The 24,376-nt window shown below is 42.2% G+C and overlaps 2 protein-coding genes across 2 annotated transcripts; both read right to left on the reverse strand.

Annotated features, from left to right (window-relative positions):
* Nucleotides 1-2,755: 2,755 nt before the first annotated feature.
* LOC139469401 (ependymin-related protein 1-like) lies at nt 2,756-9,485 on the reverse strand. Its single transcript, XM_071251566.1, has 6 exons — nt 9,252-9,485; nt 8,079-8,192; nt 6,402-6,480; nt 5,661-5,843; nt 4,418-4,518; nt 2,756-2,861 (listed from the first exon to the last, which is right to left on the reverse strand). The coding sequence occupies exons 1-6, from the start codon at nt 9,411-9,413 to the stop codon at nt 2,805-2,807; spliced, it is 696 nt and encodes a 231-aa protein (XP_071107667.1). The 5' UTR covers nt 9,414-9,485; the 3' UTR covers nt 2,756-2,804.
* A 5,755-nt stretch (nt 9,486-15,240) lies between these two features.
* Nucleotides 15,241-22,621, reverse strand: LOC139469402 (ependymin-related protein 2-like). Its single transcript, XM_071251567.1, has 6 exons — nt 22,400-22,621; nt 21,234-21,344; nt 20,146-20,230; nt 17,880-18,062; nt 17,083-17,183; nt 15,241-15,311 (listed from the first exon to the last, which is right to left on the reverse strand). Exons 1-6 carry the CDS (start codon nt 22,562-22,564, stop codon nt 15,255-15,257), a joined length of 702 nt encoding a protein of 233 aa, XP_071107668.1. The 5' UTR covers nt 22,565-22,621; the 3' UTR covers nt 15,241-15,254.
* Between the last annotated feature and the right edge of the window lie 1,755 nt (nt 22,622-24,376).

A 24,376-nucleotide genomic window follows, 5' to 3' on the forward strand; every position in this document is an offset into this window, starting at 1 on the left:
AAACCACACTTATTTCTTCTTTGCGATTTATCGCGTAGCTATCTTATATTAGAAGTTACTTACATTTGTGTTTGTTCGCAGTTGAATTCATGATGCAGGATATAGGGGGCGGTCGGGTAGCCTAGTGGTTTAAGCGTTCGCTCGTCACGCCGAAGACCCGGGTTCGATTCCCGACATGGGTACAATGTGTGAAGCTCATTTCTGGTGTCCCCCGACGTGATATTGCTGGAATATTGCTAAAAGCGGCGTAAAGCCATACTCACTCACTCACTCATGATGCAGGATACACATACTTTGTCATTAATTCCAGCGTTGAAGTGTGGCACACATATGAGATGCTTTACACTGTGTAGATTCCACATTCAACGAAAGCAGTGACATGACAATGTATTAGCTAACAAAATACAGAACAAGCTCTAGTAATATTTTAGCTATATCACGAGCTTGCGTTTATGAATCACTATCAAATTGTGATGAAACCAGGAGTTCACGAAAAGGTGAGTGTATCCTGCCCTTCAGTTGGCAACCGTCACAAACACACGCAAAAGCAAGTCAATTGTTCACCTGAAACATATTCTGATTCACGGGAACATATGACAAGTCAAAATGGAGAATTGCATCGAACATAACTTTTGTCACTGATGCGTCAATTTGGAAATGTCCTCCACATGTCTACCATAAACCATTTGGAAAACCCACCGAGGTCGTATTGCGTTTTTTGAATTCTTTGTAGAAAGAACATGCTCGATTGTACCTCAAACGTTGCTGAATGTAGACACCAAAGGCTGGAGCTGCTGGAATATTGCTGTTGTGTATGCATAGATCTAAATTTGAAACTGATGAGGCGGTTTCGCTGCTCTCTTTAAGTTGTGGCTCAGGGTGTCGTTGTACAAAGCGTTCTCAGCGGAGAGGTGGTCGTAATGGCAGTACTAGCGCTAAGGTGATCGTAACTCCCATACCTTAACATAGACTTATGGCAGTCGTAGCGCTAAGGTGATCGTAACTCCCATACCTTAACATAGACTTATGGCAGTCGTAGCGCTAAGGTGATCGTAACTTCCATACCTTAACATAGACTTACGACAGTCGTAGCGCTAAGGTGGTCGTAACTCCCATACCTTAACATAGACATATGGCAGTCGTAGCGCTAAGGTGATCGTACCTCCCCTACCTTAACATAGACCTATGGCAGTAGTAGCGCTAAGGTGATCGCAACACCCATACCTTAACCGATCTATGGCAGTCGTAGCGCTAAGGTGATCGTAACTCCCATACCTTAACATAGACCTATGGCAGTCGTAGCGCTAAGGTGATCGTAACTCCCATACCTTAACATAGACTTATGGCAGTCGTAGCGCTAAGGTGATCGTAACTCCCCTACCTTAACATAGACTTACGACAGTCTTAGCGCTAAGGTGATCGTAACTCCCATACCTTAACATAGACATATGGCAGTCGTAGCGCTAAGGTGATCGTACCTCCCCTACCTTAACATAGACCTATGGCAGTAGTAGCGCTAAGGTGATCGCAACACCCATACCTTAACCGATCTATGGCAGTCGTAGCGCTAAGGTGATCGTAACTCCCATACCTTAACATAGACCTATGGCAGTCGTAGCGCTAAGGTGATCGTAACTCCCCTACCTTAACATTGACCTATGGCAGTCGTAGCACTAAGGTGATCGTAACTCCCCTACCTTAACATAGACTTATGGCAGTCGTAGCGCTAAGGTGATCGTAACTCCCATACCTTAACATAGACCTATGGCAGTCGTGGCGCTAAGGTGATCGCAACACCCATACCTTAACATAGACCTATGGCAGTCGTGGCGCTAAGGTTGTTTTGTACAACGACACCCAGGTGTGTAGATCAGTGGAAGGGAATTGGCTATTTTACCATTATTTAACGATGGTGTTTCAGATGGATTCATAACTAAATGGTGTTGAAGATGGATTCATAACCAGATGTTGTTGCAGAAGAATTCATTACTAGGTAAGTATTCAAGATGGATCCATTACTAGATGGTGTTGAAGATGGACTCATTACTAGATGATTGTGCAGATGGATTTATTAGTGGACGGCGTTGAAGATGGATTCATTACAAGGTGGTGTTCCAGATGGATTCATTACTAGATGATGTCGAGGATGGATTCATTACTAGATGGTTGTGCAGATGGATTTATTAGTAGACGGCGTTGAAGATGGATTCATTACAAGATTGTGTTTCAGATGGATTCATTACTAGATGATGTCGCAGATGGGTCCATTACTAGATGGTTGTGCAGATGAATTTATTAGTAGACGGCGTTGAAGATGGATTCATTATAAGATGGTGTTCCAGATGGATTCATTATAAGATGGTTTCGCAGATGGATTCATTACAAGATGGTTTCACAGATGGATTCATTACAAGATGGTGTTGCAGACTAGATGGTATTGCAGATGGGTCCATTACTAGATGGTGTTGCATTTGGATTCATTACAAGATGGTGTAATGAATTCACCTTCAACACCAGATGGTTTTCAATGTGGATCATTACTAGACGGTGTTACATGTGGAATACGTTACATTGTCTTTTTGCAGATTATACTGTCCACATTGTTCAAAATATGTCTGTTTTGGTACAAGGAAACTGAGCAGATTTATGACTTCAGTGGATCAGTGATTCATTCTTATGTTGACTGATACATGGATTAACACGTACATGACTTTATAGTTGTGTTGACCATTCTTAAAAAGAAAATAAAGCCGCGTTTCAGAGTTCCGTTTATTAAGGGGGAAATGTTACCAGAGGGTGTGTCTTCACTGAGAGAACAATGTTTGGACGTGACGGACGGACCTGCCCACCGGGTTTGGTATCTGAAACAAATGGTGTAAATATATCAATTATAGCAAATGTACCTCTTCCGTAGACACGAGCATCAAGCAAATCAGGTCAACACTTTTTAATCTATAACAAAAATCGTCTTACAAGACCTTTACAACAATATAGAGAGTATGACAGGCAACTCTAAGTACCAGCCTACACTTATTACAGACTAACCCATTGCGTGCTAGATTTAGATATGTTTAGAGCATACATTTTGTTCATTAGCTATACAACGAATTAATAGATTTTTCTTTTCTTTCATAAAACCTTTGCATCACAATAAGCACCCTCGTCTCGAGTGAGTGAGTGGGTGAGTGGGGTATTAAGGCCGCTTTGAACAGTATTCCAGTTATATCACGGCGTGTCAGCTTAATGTGGGAGGAAAGCCCGAAGTGATGCAGGTCTCAGACGTTTACCACTTCGGTGAAACCCACGAGCACGGGTATGGTGCTGACAAACCAAGAAACATAATCGGGGCGAACCGGAATTCGAACCCACAATCATAGGTTTCTGGCGTGCCCAAGGGACACAACTCTGCACAGCGAATCGCGGCGCCTTAGACGACTGGGCCACTCGTTCCCCCTCCTCGTCTCGAAGTCATCAAGTTCTATATCTCTTATTCTACTGTAAACTGAAAGTCATAGCTGTTTATTATCTTAATAGGGCGGCGCGATACCCTAGTGGGAAAAGTGTTCGCTTCTCAGGCCAAGGACTACGTTCATTTCTACACACCAATACAACGTGTGGAGCACCCCTGTGGTGTTCCTTACATTTGATCACTCACATAAAGGATGCAATCACGCGATACCCCATGAAGACAGATCTTAGGTAACACATGAACGGAATACGTCACAAATGAAATCCCTTTCTGCAAACCATTCCAGTGTAATAGCAGCCTGTTATACACGATAGTCCGATAGTCCGATAGCGCAGGCTCGTTATGGGAAAGGCAGAGTTTGGCGGTTATGTTTAAAGGCGGCTTGGCGGGATGGTCCAAAAAACGTACTTATCGTCACTCGTTAAAGCTGTTTTTAAATCTCAATGTAAGTACGATATGAGAAACCCATTTTGGGGTTCTCACCACGCATATTTACCTGCCAATGCTCCAAGAACCAGAACGATAAAATATGAGTTCAGCCTTGACTATAGCGGTGTGGAGGTGAGGTGACATAGGGTTTAACGTCGCGTCCAAGATTATTGCACTTATATAGCGACGTGCATGTACGTGTATGTGTGTGGCTGCTCGTACTAGTCCGGACTGATGCCGATTTATAGTGCTAGCTCACTGAGATACCATGCCGCAGTTTAACATGAATACCCCACTCAGACACAGTATACTGACTCCGAGCCGACCAGTCCTTTTTTAGCCCTTTAATGCAGAGCGCCAGACAGGGTAACAACAAGTACCATCTTTTAACGTCTTTTGGTCTGACGCGGCCGGGGATCGAACACCGGACCTTCCGCTCTCCGGGCGGACGCTCTACCACGGAGGCGGTCTGACTATAGCGCCCGTAAAGTAATGTCTCTGTGTGTGGTGTGTACTCACCGAAGATGACATCCGGCATGCTTGGGGGACGTTGAACACGTCACTGTTTCGGAGTCCAGTTCGAAACTCACTGAAGACGTACACAAAGTTTGTCTCAATCGCTGTAAATAATAATATACAAAGTGCAAGACTAAAGAAATAGGCTTTAGGTGATAACAGCAAGAAATGTATTCTGACAACCACATAATCCAGCAGTGCTGTCTGAAACCACGAACAGGATTAACGATATGCGGTGGTCAAAATCAGTTATGGGTAATAACATTATTGCATCTTTCTTCCAGTGCAATGAAGCTGGGTTATAGTGAGTGAGTGAGTTGAGTTTATCGCCGCTTTTAACAGTATTCCAGTTATATCACGGCGTGTCAGCTTAATGTGGGAGGAAAGCCCCAAGTGATGCAGGTCTCAGACGTTTACCACTTAGGTGAAACCCACGAGCACGGGTATGGTGCTGAAAAACCTAAAGCATAATCGGGGCGAACCGGGATTCGAACCACAATCATAGTTTGCTGGCGTGTACAAGGGATGAAACTCTGCACAGCGAATCGCGGTGCCTTCGACGACTGGGTCACCCGTGCCCCCAAGCTGGGTTAGTATAGGCCCCAAATTACCCATGATGGTCGTAAGAGGAGACCTAATGGATGCATTCGTCCCCACTCGCCTGTTCCCGCAACCTGCAAGAAGACTCGTCCCCCTATCGAGGAAGGTTATGGGGGAAAATACGACAAAACAATGCGCGTATGACTTCAAGCACTTCGGTCAAAGAATCCCCTAGGGACAAACATTGAATTTACACATGTCTTTCATCTAAAAATATACCCTAGATACAGTTAAATGTGTTCAATCATACTTTATAAATACCGTAGGTCCAAATGTGTTTAAATAGCATCTGGACTATATATGACATGGGGGAAATATACATGAATCTTTAGGCAACGAGTTGACAATTCTTGTAACTATGCCCGTTTGCGCTTAGACGGAACCCAGTCGCACAAATGGCCACGAGAGGGACACGAGTCGCTGTTCCGCTTGTCCCGGAAAAACACGAGTTGGTCACGAATGCTAATGTATGGGGAGGTCAGACTCGTTGACCTCGTTAATTGCGTGTCATCGTTCCCCGGCGGCGGTAGATCGTGGCTCATAATATCAATCGCTGGATTCGACTAATTACAGGCCGCTGTCATCTAACTGGAACACTAATCGACAAATAAACATACGTATTAAAACAACATGTAGCTTTACATACTCTCTTTCCCATCATTCGTCTTTACGTGACCCACAAAAGACTCGACAATGGGTGTGCACCCCTCCTGCGTGAGGGCCACCTTGAGGGACTGGTCTGTGTTCTTGGGGTGGTACTCCCAGTTATTTAGAGCCAGCTTCGACGTGCCGTATCCCATGTACGTTGGCCCAATGTACTGAGCAGAGTCTGGCAAAATGATAATCAGCATATGAAACATTCACAAACCATGGTTTGGTCGAAATAAATCATATTTAGTGGTGTTTCTCCTTTATAGTACCCGGTGCTTACTGCTCGTGTACATTGTACATAGTTGAAAGACCTCTGTTCATACGAACTTATTGATAAATGAGAAGAAAAATTCAACAATAGTGACTGAGTATGGTTTTATGCCGCTTTTAGCAATATTCCAGCCATATCACGGCAAGGGACACCAGAAATGGGCTTCACACATTGTACCCGTGAGGGGAATCGAACCCGGGTCTTCGGCGTGACGAGCGAACGCTTTAACTACTAGGCTACCCCACCGAAATCCAATATTATGGGCTATAGGGCGTCAAAGATTGATCAGTTTTCTAGGTGTTCACAACTAGTGTGGTTTGCTTGGTTTTTTTTTAAGAGTTGCTAAAATTAGTATAACGTTTTACTGTGGGTTGTGGTCAAAGGAAGAAAAGTCTGTCCAAGAATTGATTCTATTATTTTCTTCTTTTTTTTTTTTAATAAAAAAGAGGAACTAATAGTACGTACCAGGAACACACGGTTCTCGCATTGTCCTGGTCAGCGGGGTGTGGTAGCAATTGCCTTGATTTTGGATATACTGTCTTTTCTGCAGAAAAAAATAGATGTACTGGTAATTTTGGTTTAGCGATGTTCTGAATGGTGTCTTGAGTTATATATAGAAATCGTTAGTGTGAAGGTCGTATGTTGGTTGTGGACGGTCGGCACCTGGATGACCGTGTGATCTGGTTATCACGCGAACAGGGTGCTGACAGACCATGGCCACAATGGGATATTCTTATAGTTATCCTTCACAGCAACATTGCGTTATCCAAGATGGATAACCAGGCTTCCATTTGCATAATGTTGCATGCATAACCGATATATGTATATACGCACATCGGTTAAATATGCAACATTATTAGATAGATAGATAGATAGATAGATAGATAGATAGATAGATAGATATTGTCAAGACTGCTTATATGCACACAAGATCTTTCGCCGTTCAACGGCTCTTCAGGTGAAATGAAAACTTTAACGTACATTGTAGTCATTGGCGACACACAACAGCAGTATTTATGGCGTCATAATGCCTATAAATATAGTTTATCTACATGCATTTAAGCATGATATTCTTCAATTTCCAGAACACAATAATGAATGAGTGGGTGAGTCGGTTTTAACGCCGCCTTGTACGTTATTTCAGTTATACCACGGCGTGTCGTCTCCACGTGGAGGAAAGTGACACAGTTCTCAGTTTACCACTTCAGTGAAACCAACGAGCACGGGTATGGTGCTGACAAACATAGAAACATAATCAGGGTGAACCGGGATTCGAACCCAAGATCATAGGTTTCCAGCACCCCTAGTGGACGCAACTCTGAATTGTAACGATAGTTCGTAAAAGATAATTTACACAGAAAAGTGGAAGTCCCGAAAAAACAACATGTTCCTGAGGCAAGTGAGTTAACTGACTATACAGTCCAGTTTCCACCCTTGTCTGGTATTATGGAGTTACATTTTGGCTGGACTAACGAGTCTATGCATAGTCCAATCACAATCACGCAGCGAAATCAAAATCCGGTTCGTAAACTGTCTTGCAGATTTCGGTCGATTGCAGTATTTACAAAGTATGTTCACCGCCAACTCGTTGGCAACAGACATCTTCCAGGTTTTTAATCAAGGTGCTCACGTGATTTCATTTCACTTCGCGATGTAAGACTCATTTTATCTCAATATAGATATTGATTATCGATCAGATCGTCTTGACTGGGCGCCGCCGTTTTCTTTGAAGCAAATGCAAGTGTTACGAGAGGTGGAATGTGATTGGTCCATAGGAGAGGCATAGAAGGGACGTAACTCGTACCAGCCACTGGTGGCGCTACGGTCGAGCCCAGGAATTCCAGCCTAGTTCGGCAAGGGAGGAAACTGGACTTTTAAAGTCAGTAAACTCCCTTGCCACGGGAAGATGGAATAACAAATGCTTAATCTATGTCTTTCTTAAGATTAAAAAGAGCCAGAGAGGTAAAAAAAACCACCTTATTATTCGTTCTTCGGAATTTCCACGTTTACTATGTGAATTATTTCTATTGGGATTAAGTCGGTATTAAGTGGCTATAACAATGCCGTTGCGCACGTTAGGGTTTAGCTTACTCACTACTGAGATAAATATATGTCAGTCAACACATGGTGTATCATTCTCACGTTGGGATAATCCAGCAGGATGTTAGTGACGGTCACGGATCCGTTCATCAGGGTCTGGTGGGCCTCCACAGCGATCATCTTGTTGTAGGCGTCGTAGTGGACCTTGTTGTAGCCCTGTACGATGTCAAGTGTTGTTGCATTCAGTAAGTTTGGTTTAACGCCACTTTGTACAATATGTCAGTTCCATCTCGAAGAGTCAACTTGGAGTAGGTGGTAAGCCTAAACTAACGCTCAACCAGCATGGAATGGTGATGATAAACTAAGAATCATAACAATAACGAACCTACGATCATATTATTCTGTCACGTCTAAGGGGCGCAACTCTGCACAGAGCTCTTTCCCCAAGGGACCGACCATTTGAAACATCGAAATATTTGATATATTGTGGCGATTTGACCTGGGATTTTGTAGAGATCGAGACGTTTGGTCTTTTGTGTGTGCGTGCGTGCGTGCGTGCGTGTGTGTGTATGCGTTTGCGTGTGTGTGTTTGTGTGTTTGCGTGTGTATGTTTGCTTGTGTTTAGTTTGCGTGTATACTGAGTCCAAGCCGACCGGTCCTTGTTTTATGTCTTTAATGACGAGCGCCAGGCTGGGTAACAGCAAGTAACACCTTTCAATGTCTTTTGGTGTGAGGTGGCCAGGGTGCGGAATTACCGACCTTCTGCTCTCTGGGCAGGCGGTCTATCCACTACACCACGGAGGCGGTCTCCACAGGTGAAAGAGTGTTCAACGAGTTACAGCCTCGCTAAGTATGTAAAGGCATGATTTGGAAGGAAAACTCCAATGGCTTGTGGATCCTGGTAGGATTATGGCACACAACTCAGCGGCATCTTGGAAGAGTGAACCATATGTGCCCCGAGAATGCGTTAAGATACATTGCTTTACTTACATCTGACCCGTGAAGATCCGGGGTAGAATAGGTCTTCAGCAACCCATGCTTGTCGTAAAAGGCAACTATGCTCGTCGTAAGAGGCGACTAACAGTATCGGGTGGTCTGGATCGCTGACTTGGTTGATTCATGTCATCGATCACAATTGTGTGGATCGATGTTCATGACGTGAATCACTGGATTGTCTGGTCGAGACTCGATTATTTACAGACCGCCGTCATATAGCTGGAATATTGCTGAGTGCGGCGTTAAACAACAAACAAACAAACAAATAAGGAAACTTACATCTAGCCAGTTCTGTGTAAGATGCCCATGATGATTGTAGACATTCCCCCCAACCTGGCCCATGACCGCCTCGAACTGGTGGTCGGTACAACAAGGCCTAGGGGGGTCACTACCGGCCCCCAAGGAGAGGCCCACCATTGCGGTCAATATCAGAAACCTCATCGTGGAGACAAGCTTTGTGTGTGAAGTCTTCGGCTGTACTGACAGACCATCTGCCACGTTGTATGAATGCCTTAGTTTGGGATACGCCACTCTACCAAAATAGATCTGCTATCTGCAAATGCTTTATCTCTCGTTGTTTCGTTGGACGAGCTTGTTTTGAAACGGACAGTGTGATTTGGTGAATTCTTGGGCAGGCAATGTAATGTTTCGGCAAAATACTGAAAGGGTTTTAGTTGGATAATTAAAAAACGACAAAACCATTTACATAATCGTAAGAAATCTCTGCAAAAAGTAGAGTCCACTATGCGATTCCGACTATATCATGAACATGTGTTAATGAATCACTATCAAATAGTGATGATACACGGTGTTTGTAGGTGATCGTATCCTGCCGCACCTGTGACACCAGCCACAAACACATGCAAAGGCAAGTCAATTGTTCACCTGAAAATGACACGAGAACATAAGGTACTAGTCCAAGAAATGAATTGCATCGGACATGATTTCGGTCACTGATGCGTCAAATTTGGCAAAGTACTCTTCATGTCAACCATGAAACTTTTTGAAAGCATTACTGAGGCCTTGGATGTTGTAACCTTGATCAAACAACTTCTGAGCAAGGGTCGTATGACGCTCTTTGAAATCTATATCAAGAGCATATGTTTATGAATTACTATCAAATAGTGATGATACCAGGTGTTTGCGAAAAGGTGAGCGTATCATTGTTTGTTTGTTTGTCTGTTTGTTTGTGGTTTAACGCCCCACTCAGCAATATTCCAGCTATATGTCAACAAAAGGACTAATGCAGTGGTTGGTTGGTTGGTTTGTTGTTTAACGCCGCACTGCGCAATATTCCAGCTGTATGACGGCGGTCTGTAAATAATCGAGTCTGGACCAGACAATCCAGTGATTGACATCATGAGCATCGATACACGCAATTTGGAAACGATAACAAGCATCAACCAAGTCAGCGAGCCAGACCACCCGATCCCGTTAGTCGCCTCTTACGACAAGCATAGTCGCTTTTTACGGCAAGCACGGGTTGCTGAATATCTATACTACCCCGGAATCTTCACGGGTCGAGCGTATCGAGCGTATCATTTCCCACGTGCGTATGGTATATTCGGAACCGTACAACGGTTTCTTTAGATTTATGGAAAATGTTTTGTCGCTGAAATTATTCAGCAAAAACGGTTGATGTCAGTATTTTGCTGAAACAGTGTGTTACATACCATTGTACTGTCTGCCCAAGAATTGATATATTCCATTTCTTCCTTTTAAAAAAATAACAAAAACTTTATACCGAAATCAAATACGCCTGTTGCAATGGAGTGGTCATGGGATGTGGTAGCAATTGCCTTGATTTCGGAAATACTGTAGAAATGTGTTTTTTTACCTGCGAGTAAATGGGTTTAATGCCTATGTTATATCACGACATCTTAATGTGAGAGAAGAGGTCGTATGTAGGTACTTGTTGTTACCCTGCCTGGCGCTCGGCATTAAGGAGCTGAAACAAGGACTGGTCGGCTCGGAGTCAGTATACTGTGTCTGAATGGGGTATTCATGTTAAACTGGTATCTCAGTGGGTTAGCACTATAAATCGGCATCAGTCCAGACTAGTACAGGCAGCCACACACACGTGCATGCAAGTCGCTATATAAGTGCAATAATCTTGGTCGCGACGTTAAACCCCACCCCACCTCACCTCGTATGTATTTCGTTGAACCAACGAATACGTTCCATCGTGAAAGAAACTGATTTGTTAACTGACCCATCCATGCTCATTTTATTTACTTAAGTAATACATTATTTATACATACACTCTTCAAAAAAAGATACGCACGGTAGAGTTTTAGTAAATGTATTGTACCTGATAAAGTCGATATATTTAATTTAATATCATAGATACAAAAATATGAAATTTTGGAGCTCGATAGTCACACGCTGTCGTTGTACAAAGGCATTGAAACCTGTTCATTGTCATGTCACATAAGGTCACAAGATTGCGCTGAACTCAGTACCTCGTGTGACCGCCCCGGGCAGCAATCACGGCTCTGCATCTCCTCGGCACTGACTGGATAAGTGTACGAATTCTGTCCTGCGGAATTCTGCGACATTCTGCTTGTAGCGCGTTGGCCAGTTGTGGGAGTGTCTGTGGCGTGTTCTGACATTGAAGTACACGTCGATCGAGTTCATCCCAGAGGTGTTCGATTGCGTTGAGATCTGGAGATCCTGAAGGCCAGGGCAAGCCGTTGATGTTGGCACTATGGAGAGTAGTCTACCGTGACACGAGCAGTGTGCAGTGGAGCGTTGTCCTGTTGAAACAACTCCTTCTGGTGGTCAATGATTGGAAGAAGGTGGGGTTGAAGAATTTGATTCATGTAACGATTTGCTGTCAGATTTCCCTGAACCACAACCTAGTCAGATCTCGTGGTGTAGGATATGGCCCCCCACACCATGACACTACCGCCACCGAAATTGTCGAATTGACGTACACAATGTGGGGCAAAAAGCTTATTTCGACAACGATAAATACGTTGTGTTATAGTGGAACACTGTAATTAACCATTTCCCCATTCCATATGAAATTTATCATATAGTATGAAAAGATGTCAATCCACTTCATTAAATCATAAACATGTGTCTATGAATAAAATAGTGATGGTACCAGGTGGCACCCGTCACAAATACATGCAAAGGCAAGTCAAGTGTTCACCTGAACAACACCGGGAGCGTTGTACTACGGGCTGTTCAGTGTTGATCCTGACGAGGAATCAGACAAGGGGAATGTTGTCCTGCCATAAGTAATAATGGATGACGCTAATTAATAAAACAGAGGCAGCACATCAAATGAGTTTCCTAAACTCGATGACATACCTACAAAATAATCTACCTTCTTTATCATCTTCATCTTAGGATAAGTTGTATGTAGTACTTTCTGTATTGATAACCTTGTGCAAATGTCATAGCATGTGAAGATCGCCGTTTCATTTCGGATGCAATCATGTTTTGACTATTTTTGTCATTTGTAATTTTGTTCAAAATCTTTTCAAAATTTAACCTTAAGTCCCGAAAACAATAGATCTACTATTATCGGTTATAGCAATGAGATGGCGGAGACTGCGTATTAGTTTATATTGTCGAATAGTCTCTTTATTAATAGTTATATTTGGTTTTGATTTTAACCGGTCCATGGAGTATGCGCTGAACCTGTATGAGGGTAAAAACTGAGATGGAGACGGAAGATTTGTTAATTTGTTTCGGTTATTTGTGAATATCCACATGAGGCCACGCTTACTGTATGGCTTGACTTTGGTACTTTTACCTGCATACACCCAGGAAATGTCCGACTTAAAGCGACAATTCACTGGACCGTCAATCAAATCATCGTCTACTTTGACGAGGTTTTAACTTTAGATGACGCGGACTTCGACCAGATTGTTTGTTTAGATGACTTCGACCAGATTGTAATAACTGTTTGTTTAGATGGCGCGGACTTCGACCACATTGTTTGTTTAGATGACTTCGACCAGATTGTAATAATTGTTTGTTTAGATGGCGCGGACTTCGACCAGATTGTTTGTTTAGATGACTTCGACCAGATTGTAATAATTGTTTGTTTAGATGGCGCGGACTTCGACCAGATTGTAATAATTGTTTGTTTAGATGACGCGGACTTCGACCAGATTGTAATAATTGTTTATTTACTATAAGACAAGACAAGCGATTGTCTGAAGAAATGACAATGTTTTTAATACTGCTTGATCAGAAATTACAACCTTCAAACCAAACTGTCCCTCAATTAAGTAAGTACAATCCATGGCACAGTCCTATAAGGGAAACAATCTGTCAGCAGCGTCCTAAAAGCATGTAACCTTTGGCACATCCATGATTTCGCACATCCCTCTAAGGGTCTGGTGATGTCGAGAATTAAATTCAGTTGGGAACACACTGAACACGAAATTTACAGCCGGAAGGCTTCATTATCTCCCTTGATTCATCAGACATCTGCCCCCCTCGTCCTGTCGAGTAAATGTAGAAATAGAAAATATCTTCTAAACACATAAAGATAACGATTCTTCACAATATACAGATACCTTCTCACAATCAAAGCTTACTGCCATTTTTCGTTTGCACAAAAATATGTAGCGTTGTAGCGTTGTAGAGTTATTACAGTACAAACGTTGTATGTCGAATGCTAATTAGGACGGTAGCTGGTGAGGTTCAGAAAACTACAAATGGAAACAAAATCTTAGCTAACTATACAACCATCCAACTTCCATCTCAATTACTTCAATAAAAGAAAGTTATATGTCAGAACGTGTGTACATACTAGGAACATTATACATGTATACAATACAACCCACCTCTGTGTTCTGCCATAAGAAGAGCCCTGGTCCAAACATGGTGGCATTCTGCCCTATTGCCAACATGTGCTTCTGATCATGTGATCAGATGACAGATGTGGCTTTTACAAAAAAGCTTTAAAATATTAGGCAGCTACCTGGGTTTGAACCCTGAATCACAGCACTGCTAAATATGTCATTACTCAAAGTGTTCGATGCCATATACCAAATACAGTTGCTCAGACTTAAGTTGGCATTTTAGAATATTATAATTAACTCACATATTAATGTATTGTAAATGTTAAACTAAGGCGAGGTGAAATTGGGTTTAAGGTCGCGTCCAAGATTATTGCACTTATATAGCCACGTGCATGCACGTGTGTGTGTGTGGCTGCTTGTTCTTGTCCTGACTTGACGATTTATTGTGCTCGCTCACCACCAGCTTACCATGCCGCAGTTTAACATGAATACCCCACTCAGACACACTATACTGACTCCGAGCCGACCAGTCCTTGTTTTAACCCCTTAATGCCGAGCGTCAGACAGGGTAACAACAAGTACCATATCTTAACGTCTTTCGGAATGAGACGGCCGGGGATTGAACCCCGGACCTTCCGCTCTCCAGGCGGATGCTCTACCACTAGACCACGAAGGCGGTTTGTTAAACTAAGTGCTCTGCATGCACAACCATAATGAAGAAAAAACCGAAGTTACAGAAGAAAACTATTATCGACATTTATCAGAATGCCCAAATACACACAGGGAATGTTCAGGTTAAATGCGAATATTCATTGTCAATATTAAAGGTTTAAATTAATATATATAATAAGAATCGTTAAACCAAATGTATTTATGTTTAAAATATGAAGTATTTGTTTTAATCGTATCGTTTAGTGTAAAACATGGAGTCTAGAGTCTATAAAAATATTGATTCCATTCAACGACAAAAATATATATTTCATATAGAAAAGTTGAATTTATGTGTTAATGAAATGTTGAATTTAAGATCGCTTTTCAATTTTGAAACAGTGTCGGTTTTCAACACACATCTCAATTCTCAATATTGTTGAAGACAATGTCCTATCTCATCATATTAACAATGTTGAAAACAATGTCAGATTTCAATATATTTTCAGAAATCGAAAGGCTACTGATGAATCAATGTTGAAAACAATGTGACATTTCAACATATCTTCAAATATCGAAAGGAAAATGTTGAAATTATGTTGATACAATATTTTTCAAGTACCAACCAAATTTCAACATTGAAACAATGTCCTGTGCCTCCTGTGTCCTGGGATGCTTATAGTAAAAGGCGACTAACGGGATCGGTGGTCAGGCTCGGTGAATTGGTTGATGCATATCATCGTGTACCTATTGCGTAGATCGGTGCTCTTGTCAATCACTGGATTGTCTGGTTCCTTACAGAGCGCCGTCATATTGCTGGAATACAGCATTAAACAACAAACAGAGAGGAAAAATGCATGCGGAGTATTTAATTGGTGAAGAGAGCATGGATGCCACGTAGAGAGCGACCAACGGGTTGAGGGATCTGGAAGAACGAAGAAGGAATAACTTCTTTAAATCATATATTTAATAAACAAATCTATCATGGAATGAAATATCAGCAATAATTTGAAATTATATAAAAGCATAGGTAGAAAAAAGCCCAGGTTTTACTGACCATCTCAACAATTATACATCGGAGTAGTCCAACCTATTTAAACCTCTCTTCCCGAGGCAAGGGCGTTAACTGACCATAAAAGTCCAGTTTTCACACTTGCCGAACAAGACGGGAATTTCAGAGTTACACTTTGACTGGACAAACGAGTCTAGGCATAGTTCAATCAAAATCGCGTAACGAACTAGACATCCGGTTCGTAAAAAAACATGGATTTCAACGAGCAGATTTCGGTTGACTGCGGAATTTACAAAGCATTTGTACCGTCAACTGGGCGTCGACAGATATTTTGCAAATATTTCATGTTATTAATCCCGTTTTACTACAATATAGATCATGGTTTTCGATCAGATCGTCTTGACTGGGCCCAGACATTTCGTTTGAAGCAAATGCAAGTGGTATAAGAGATGGAATCTGATTGGTCAATAGGAGGGACATCGAAGGGACATAACTCGTAATAGCCACTGGTGGCGCTTCGATCGATCCTTGAAATTCCAGCCTAGTTCGGCAAGGGTGGAAATTGGACTTTAATACTCAGTCAACTCCCTTGCCTCGGGGAGATGATTTAAACAATGGCTAACATAGGTCAAAGAACCCTAGCACTTCGAGGGTTTAAATAACATTGCATTGATAATCGCATTTAAAAAAAAGATATTCAAGAACTCTATATTTAACTGTAAGAAATCTACGTGATGCACGGATCCAGAGAAAGGGTTTCAGGGTGTCCCGACGACCACTATCCCAAACCCCCAAAAAGGTATCAAATCACATGTACGTTTAATGTAAAGTATAGCATATTGAATAAATAACAAATCTATCCAGGCATTAGCTCTTCGTCTCGATGTATGTAAATATGTCATTGTTTATTCCACATGACTTTTTACTTGTTGCCGTGGCAGAAGACTACATTAGCTAGCGGGTTCGAATGCCGCTGACGACACACGTTTTTGTGTGAAAAGGACCCACATCAAGGTAAATTACAGAAAGAAGTTACGTCATTTTCAAGCGGCGTTTAACAAACAATCAGCTAATTTAGGGTCAAAGACAAAGGAGCCATGTTTAAAATAATTATTTCCCATTAGGCTCAGAAATAAATTTCTGTTTTATTCAGTTAACTGTTAACAACCAGTTACCGTACGGCCAAAGACAAAGGAGACATTACAGTAAACTACGGTTATAACGAACACGTTCAATATAAAGAACATATTTTTTAGTCCCGGCCATATGTTGTATATATGCTGCATAAATGCTTATAACGAACTACGGTTATAACGAACACGTTCAATATAAAGAACATATTTTTCAGTCCCGGCCATTTGTTGTATATATGCTGTATATATGCTTATAACGAACTAGGGTTATGACGAACTAAAACTAGTGGTCCCTTTGAGTTCGTTATAACCGTAGTTTACTGTATTTAAAATTATTATTTCCCCAATGAGGTCCAGAAATATATTTCTCTTCTGTCCAGGTAACACCAAATAATTAACCATCAGTCTTGACAACAGCGTGGCGTGGTTTCGAAGTTGTAATATGGTTGATAAAAGTTAATATTATTTAAATAATCACAGAGTTAATGGAAGCTTGGATATCTAAGGTAATGAACACCACGCTGATGTCAGTCACAACCCACACATCTTACCGTGCCCGTTGAGCTGGAACATCCGGAGGGTATTTTGAATAAATCGCGATTGCTGATCGATGGCTGGAATCTAGCCATCAGGAACATGGTATTGGCAGCCACTGAAACAAGTAACCAATACCTCACAGATTGATCAGATGAATACATTGATTCGTTGTTTACTTTATCCCTGTCGGCGATAGAAACTACAAGGTTTAGCCCACTAGTCCTTACAATGATAGCATAAAACAAAAACCTTAAAAAGGGCAAATTTCTAAAAGTCCTTAGGAACCCTTAACTATTGGGCACTTTGGCAAGGACTATAGGACTAGAGCCAATTTCTAACGCTGCCTGTGGGTATTTCGGGACAGATTAAGACCACAGCACCCTCACGATTTGGTTAGTGTAACGGCATGCTGCATACATATATCAGCCCTACCATGACGGCCTTGGTCCGATGCTGCCAACCACTGGTTTGCAGAGGACAGATTAACTTGATTCCAATCACCAATCAATCACCAATCAGCATTAATTCATCAATAAATTGTCAATCAATCAGCCAATCAATTAACTTATCACCAATTAATGATCAATCAATCAACCAATCACCAATTAATGATCACTCGATCATATCAATCAATCATATCAATAAATCAATCAATCAATCAATCAATCAATCAATCAATCAATCAATTCCTTCACACTGCAGTGATAAACATGGAATAGTGATGATTGCGAAGTAAAACAACATTCCCTTCCCGCTCCCATTCAGCCCTCAAGTATTCATTTCATTGATTCATATTCATTTTGAGCGATACCTGAGTCACTGATGTTGGTCTTGAAGTGTCCGAATATATTCTCGATGACGGGGATGCAGCCTTCCTTGGTGACGGACAGCTTGACGATGTGGTCAGTTCCCGGCTGTCGGTATCTCCAGCTGACCAGGGAGAGCTGCTCCGCGCCATACCCCATGTAGGAGTAACCGTCGAACTCAGACTCATCTGAAACTCGCACCTGACAAATATACTGTTCGAAAATAGTAAGGGAACAGGTAGGATACAGTATCAGGTAACACTACAGTATCAGGGAACAGATAGGGTACAGTATCAGGGAACACTACAGTATCAGGGAACAGGTAGGATACAGTATCAGGGAACAGGTAGGATACAGTATCAGGGAACAGGTAGGATACAATATCAGGAAACAGGTAGGATACAGTATCAGGAAACAGGTACGATACAGTATCAGGGAACAAGTAGGATACAGTATCAGGGAACACTACAGTATCAGGGAACAGATAGGGTACAGTATCAGGGAACACTACAGTATCAGGGAACAGGTAGGATACAGTATCAGGAAACAGGTAGGATACAGTATCAGGAAACAGGTAGGATACAGTATCAGGAAACAGGTACGATACAGTATCAGGGAACAAGTAGGATACAGTATCAGGGAACACTACAGTATCAGGGAACAGATAGGGTACAGTATCAGGGAACACTACAGTATCAGGGAACAGGTAGGATACAGTATCAGGAAACAGGTAGGATACAATATCAGGAAACAGGTAGGATACAGTATCAGGAAACAGGTACGATACAGTATCAGGGAACAAGTAGGATACAGTATCAGGGAACACTACAGTATCAGGGAACAGATAGGGTACAGTATCAGGAAACAGGTAGGATACAGTATCAGGAAACAGGTAGGATACAGTATCAGGGAACAAGTAGGATACAGTATCAGGGAACACTACAGTATCAGGGAACAGATAGGGTACAGTATCAGGAAACAGGTAGGATACAGTATCAGGAAACAGGTAGGATACAGTATCAGGAAACAGGTACGATACAGTATCAGGGAACAAGTAGGATACAGTATCAGGGAACACTACAGTATCAGGGAACAGATAGGGTACAGTATCAGGAAACAGGTAGGATACAGTATCAGGAAACAGGTAGGATACAGTATCAGGAAACAGGTACGATACAGTATCAGGGAACAAGTAGGATACAGTATCAGGGAACACTACAGTATCAGGGAACAGATAGGGTACAGTATCAGGGAACACTACAGTATCAGGGAACAGATAGGGTACAGTATCAGGAAACAGGTAGGATACAGTATCAGGAAACAGGTAGGATACAGTATCAGGAAACAGGTACGATACAGTATCAGGGAACAGGTAGGATACAGTATCAGGGAACACTACAGTATCAGGGAACAGATAGGGTACAGTATCAGGAAACAGGTAGGATACAGTATCAGGAAACAGGTAGGATACAGTATCAGGAAACAGGTACGATACAGTATCAGGGAACAAGTAGGATACAGTATCAGGGAACACTACAGTATCAGGGAACAGATAGGGTACAGTATCAGGGAACACTACAGTATCAGGGAACAGGTAGGATACAGTATCAGGGAACAGGTAGGATACAGTATCAGGGAACACTACAGTATCAGGGAACAGGTAGGATACAATATCAGGAAACAGGTAGGATACAGTATCAGGGAACAGGTAGGGTACAGTATCAGGGAACACTACAGTATCAGGGAACAGGTAGGATACAGTAGCAGGGAACAGGTAGGGTACAGTATCAGGGAACAGGTAGGATACAAACGAATTTTCGAATAATATGGGCAGTAAAAAAACATATCAACGAACCATCTTCCCGGGGCAAGGGAGTTAACTGACAATTAAGTCAGTTAACTCCCTTGCCTGGGGAAGATGTCAGATCTGTGCACATGGGAGAAGGTGTGACATATTTATAGCATTTTCCCCACTGCACTAGCGGTCTTCAGCAACCCACGTTTGCCGTAAAAGGCGATTATACTTGTCGGAAGAGACGACTAACGGGATTGGGCGGTCGGGCTCGCTGACTTGGTTGATGCATGTCATCGTATCCCAATAGCGTGGATCGATGCTCATGATATTAATCATTGTCTGGTCCAGACTCGATTGTTTACAGACCGCTGTCATATAGCTGGAATATTGCGCAGTGCGGCGTTAAACAACAAACCAACCAACCAACCACTGCATTACTCATTTTGTTGACATAAAGTTCCCCTGGCATCTTATACCTGGTATGCAAGGTTTCCGGAAAGTCGCCTGCCCCAAGGCATAGCGAGTACAGGAGCCGCCCTTGGGAGTAACGTACTGAAATTTCTGAAATGCACACATGTTCATGGTTAGATGTGAATCACGTTACCACACGTAGTGACTAGATCACGCTTTAAGGGGTAGACTTCGGGACAGGGTATAGGGCGTGATCGATAGAATCGTGGGCCCGGTTTGAAAGGGTGCGGAGAGAAGTATTTGAAACATCTTCCCGTGTCAAGCGAGTTCACTGACCATTAAAAGTCCAGTTTTCGTGATGCCCCTTGCCTCAGGAAGATGATTTGAGAATAATGAAATACATTTTACACAAACCATTATTTTCTACTTATGCTCGGATTTAGGGACTGGTCATTTATTATGGGGTGGTCTTGGATCATATTTTGCGATGTCTGATACAGCATAATGATTTGGTGTGACATTATTGCACACGCGGAACGACAAACACGTATGTGAGGTGAAATGGGGTTTAACTTCGCGTCCAAGATTATTGCACTTATATAGCGACGTGCATGCACGTGTGTGTGGCTGTTTGTACTAGTCCGGACTGATGCCGATTAAAGTGCTAGCACACTGAGATGCCATGCCGCAGTTTAACATGAATACCCCACTCGGAGTCAGTATACTGTGTCTGAGTGGGGTATTCATGTTAAACTGCGGCATGGTATCCACTGACTCCGAGCCGACCAGTCCTTGTTTTAGACCCTTAATGCCGAGCGCCAGACAGGGCAACAACAAGTACCATCGTTTAACGTCTTTTGTTATAATGCGGCCGAGGATCGAACCCCGGACCTTCCGCTCCCAGGCGGACGCTCTACCACTAGACCACGGAGGCGGTCGAAACACGTATGTAAAGCGTCGATAGACATATTGTATATTGTTTGTTTGGGCGGTGGGGAAGCCTAGTCGTTAAAGTGTTCGCTCGTCACGCCGAAGACCCGAGTTCGATTCCCCACATGGTGTAATGTGGGAAGCCCATTTGCCGTGATTTGGTGGAATATTGCTAAAGGCCGCGTAAAACAATACTCACTCACTATACTGGTTGTATGGTTACCTTCGGATAGTCGAAGAGAATGTTGGTAGATGTGACTGTCCCATTCGATGTGATAACAGATTCAACGGCCACCATCTCGTTGTAAGAGTCGTAGTAGAGGTTGTTGTAACCCTAATACAAACATATGTCATGGTAGTTAATAACGGACCCGTGAAGATCCGGGTTAGAATAGGTCTTCATCAACTGTGCTTGTCGTCAGAGGCGACTAACGGGATTTGGTGGTCAGGCTCGCTGACTTGGTTGATGCATGTCATCGTATCCAAATTGATGCTCATGATGTCCATCACTGAATTGTCTGGTCCAGAGACGAGTATTTACAGACCGCTATCATATAGCTGGACTATTGCTGAGTGCAGCTTTAAAGAACAAACAAACAAAAGTTAATAACGATCAATATAATAATACCTCGTGTAACTAAACATGGCATATATATTTCGTGGACACGATATTCGTTTATTTTGCAATCTAAAAGTTGATTTACATAAATAAAATGACCACACAAAATATTAATGCCATCCCGCGGGGCTTCTGGGCCAGAATAACCCTCGTTTACCACACACTTGTCCATAAAACCGACAACATAGGGATTGGTTGGTGACAATGTGTGACAAGTATGAATGTGTGACCTGGATCGTTTAGTTGCTCGTGGTCTCAACAACTGATTGTTGATGGCAACAAAACAGCATTAGCTCACTCCATGAGTAATTTTACTTTTAAACGAATAAATTCCCTTGTCGTCCGGAATACGCAATGTCCAGATAAATCAATCATGAGTGAATTGTCATTTGTGGGTTTAAACACTAAACAGAAAACACGTAAAGATCCAGGGTAGAATTATAGGTCTTCAGCAACACATGCTTGCTGTGAAAGGCGACTATACTTGTCGTAAGAGCCGACTAACGGATCGGGTGGTCAGGCTCGGTGACTTTGTGTATGAATGTCATCGTATCCCAATTGCGTCGATCGATGCTCATGATGTCAATCACTGAATTGTCTGGTCCAGTCGCGATTGTTTACAGACGGCCGTGGTATAGCTGGACTATTGCTGAGTGCGGCGTTAAACAACCAACCAACAAACAAACAAAACTAAGGGGGTTCCACAGTACTATGAACGGGATGTATCGCTACATTAAAACGGAATAAAATGGCTGACTGGATCTACTGACCTGAAGGAAGTTCTGAACATAGTGTCCGTTTAGTTTATACATGGCCCCTCCCACCTCCCCTAACGTGACCTGGAACTCCCTGTCCGTGCAGCACTTTGCGGGTGGGGCAAGGGTAGCCGACTGACCAACGCCCACTAGACAGGCCAGGAAAAGGATGAAACGCATGGTTAAGACTTGACTCGCAGTTGGAACTAAAACACTATAACCGTCTCACGCATGTGGGTTTATCTAGTTGGTCAGCTGGTAAATCACACACTGATTAAGTGTCGATCTAGTGGTCAGTCCTGGTTCATACAGTTCATCTCCTGTTATAGTGGATGGTGAGGGTGTGTGTGTGTGTGTGTGTGTGTGTGTGTGTGTGGTGGGGGGTGGGAGGGGGGGGGGGGGGTGTTTAATTTCTTAACATACGTTTGGAGGCCATGACATGTCATTTTGATATTTGTGAGTGTTTAATCAAACGACGATTTCTAATTTTTAATGACTACAAACTGACGTTTATCTCAGTTGACGAATGCATGTTGTTGGCGTTCTTATACAAGGAAGCACTGACAATAGCCTTCAGACAAAGTACTGCGAATATTGCATTAAACACAACTCTTAGTATTTTGTAATCTATACTTGTACATACGCTCGTATCATTATTCAATCATGTTCACAGACAATCATTGAGAAAGAATAGCTTTGCTATAAATAATATCGTCCGTGGTCTGCGCTCGTCATATCAGCCCTCTCAATCAATGATTTGAAACGTTACATTACATTCTCAGCTCCCTTGGGAGTATACCTCACAGTACTCGGCGTACCAGGTACAGAAACATTCTGGGTCATTCTGCTGGATACCCCTGAAGATCCGGGTTAGAATTGATCTTTAGGAACGCGTGCTTGTCGTAAGAGTCCACTAACGGGATCAGGTGGTCAGGTGCGGTGAATTGGTTGATGCATGTCATCGTAACCCAATTTCGTAGATCGATGCTCATGATGTCAATCATTGGATTGTCTGGTCGGCGTTAAATAGGTAAGAAACAAACGTTCTGGATAGAAGAATAAATTACATGTACTCATAGATTTTTAAAAGAAACAAAAACACAAGATTATGAATCCCTTTAGATTTGCGACATCCGCTCTTTCAAGAAGATAAATAAAATGTGAAATACGTTTTGAAATAATTTAATTTTGTTTCTCTCTTTCGTTTTTTTTTTCTTGTTAGTGTTTGAAAATCCATCAGACCTGTTCTTCTCCTCTCGGTCTAGTTTAAACAGAAAATAAGACAAACGCATCCCCTCCTAACCGTTAACCCATTTTGTTCTGGACATGGTTGACTTCATTTGAAGTGTAAATATGACATTTACCTTCCAAAAATTACGGAAGCCTTTTAGAGCAATTTGTGTTTTTCTTGAAATTTCAAGATACATAAAGTGAAATTTTACGTATATACGTATCTTGAAATTTCAAGAAAAAAACCCAAAATAAATGGCCCTAAAAAGCTTCCGTAGAAAACAACTCGCCCTACAGTAAAATCATCTCACCTCCACAATGAGAGAGGGGACATCCCGTTCTTCTTTGTCACTGACGTCGGGGTCATTGTCATACTAAAACTATTGATCCATCAGCATTTGTATTGTAATGTTGATGATGGTTCTTCCACGGCAATTTCTTCACTCCAAGATCTGAATTATATAATCACTGGATCAATATCATTTAAACGCAGATCGTACAAACCACGTCTGAGGGGTCATATTTATATTTATTATCAATTCCTCGTATACTGTCTAATGCAAGGACGATATTCATAAATCAAGCAATCACCATAAATAATTAATTGCTTTGCGTCCGACAATATGCCAAAATAGTCATCGAAGAGCGTTAAACGAATTTCCTGCAAACAATCTGTTTGATTATACGAGCGCTTCTGTAGATATTGGATAATGTCTGGGCATGCGCATCGCATAACAGGAAGCACGAGTTATTTTTCTGTGA

Source organism: Haliotis cracherodii, unplaced genomic scaffold (assembly GCF_022045235.1).
Source record: "Haliotis cracherodii isolate W230 unplaced genomic scaffold, xgHalCrac1.p SCAF_2, whole genome shotgun sequence".
Lineage (NCBI taxonomy): Eukaryota > Metazoa > Mollusca > Gastropoda > Lepetellida > Haliotidae > Haliotis > Haliotis cracherodii.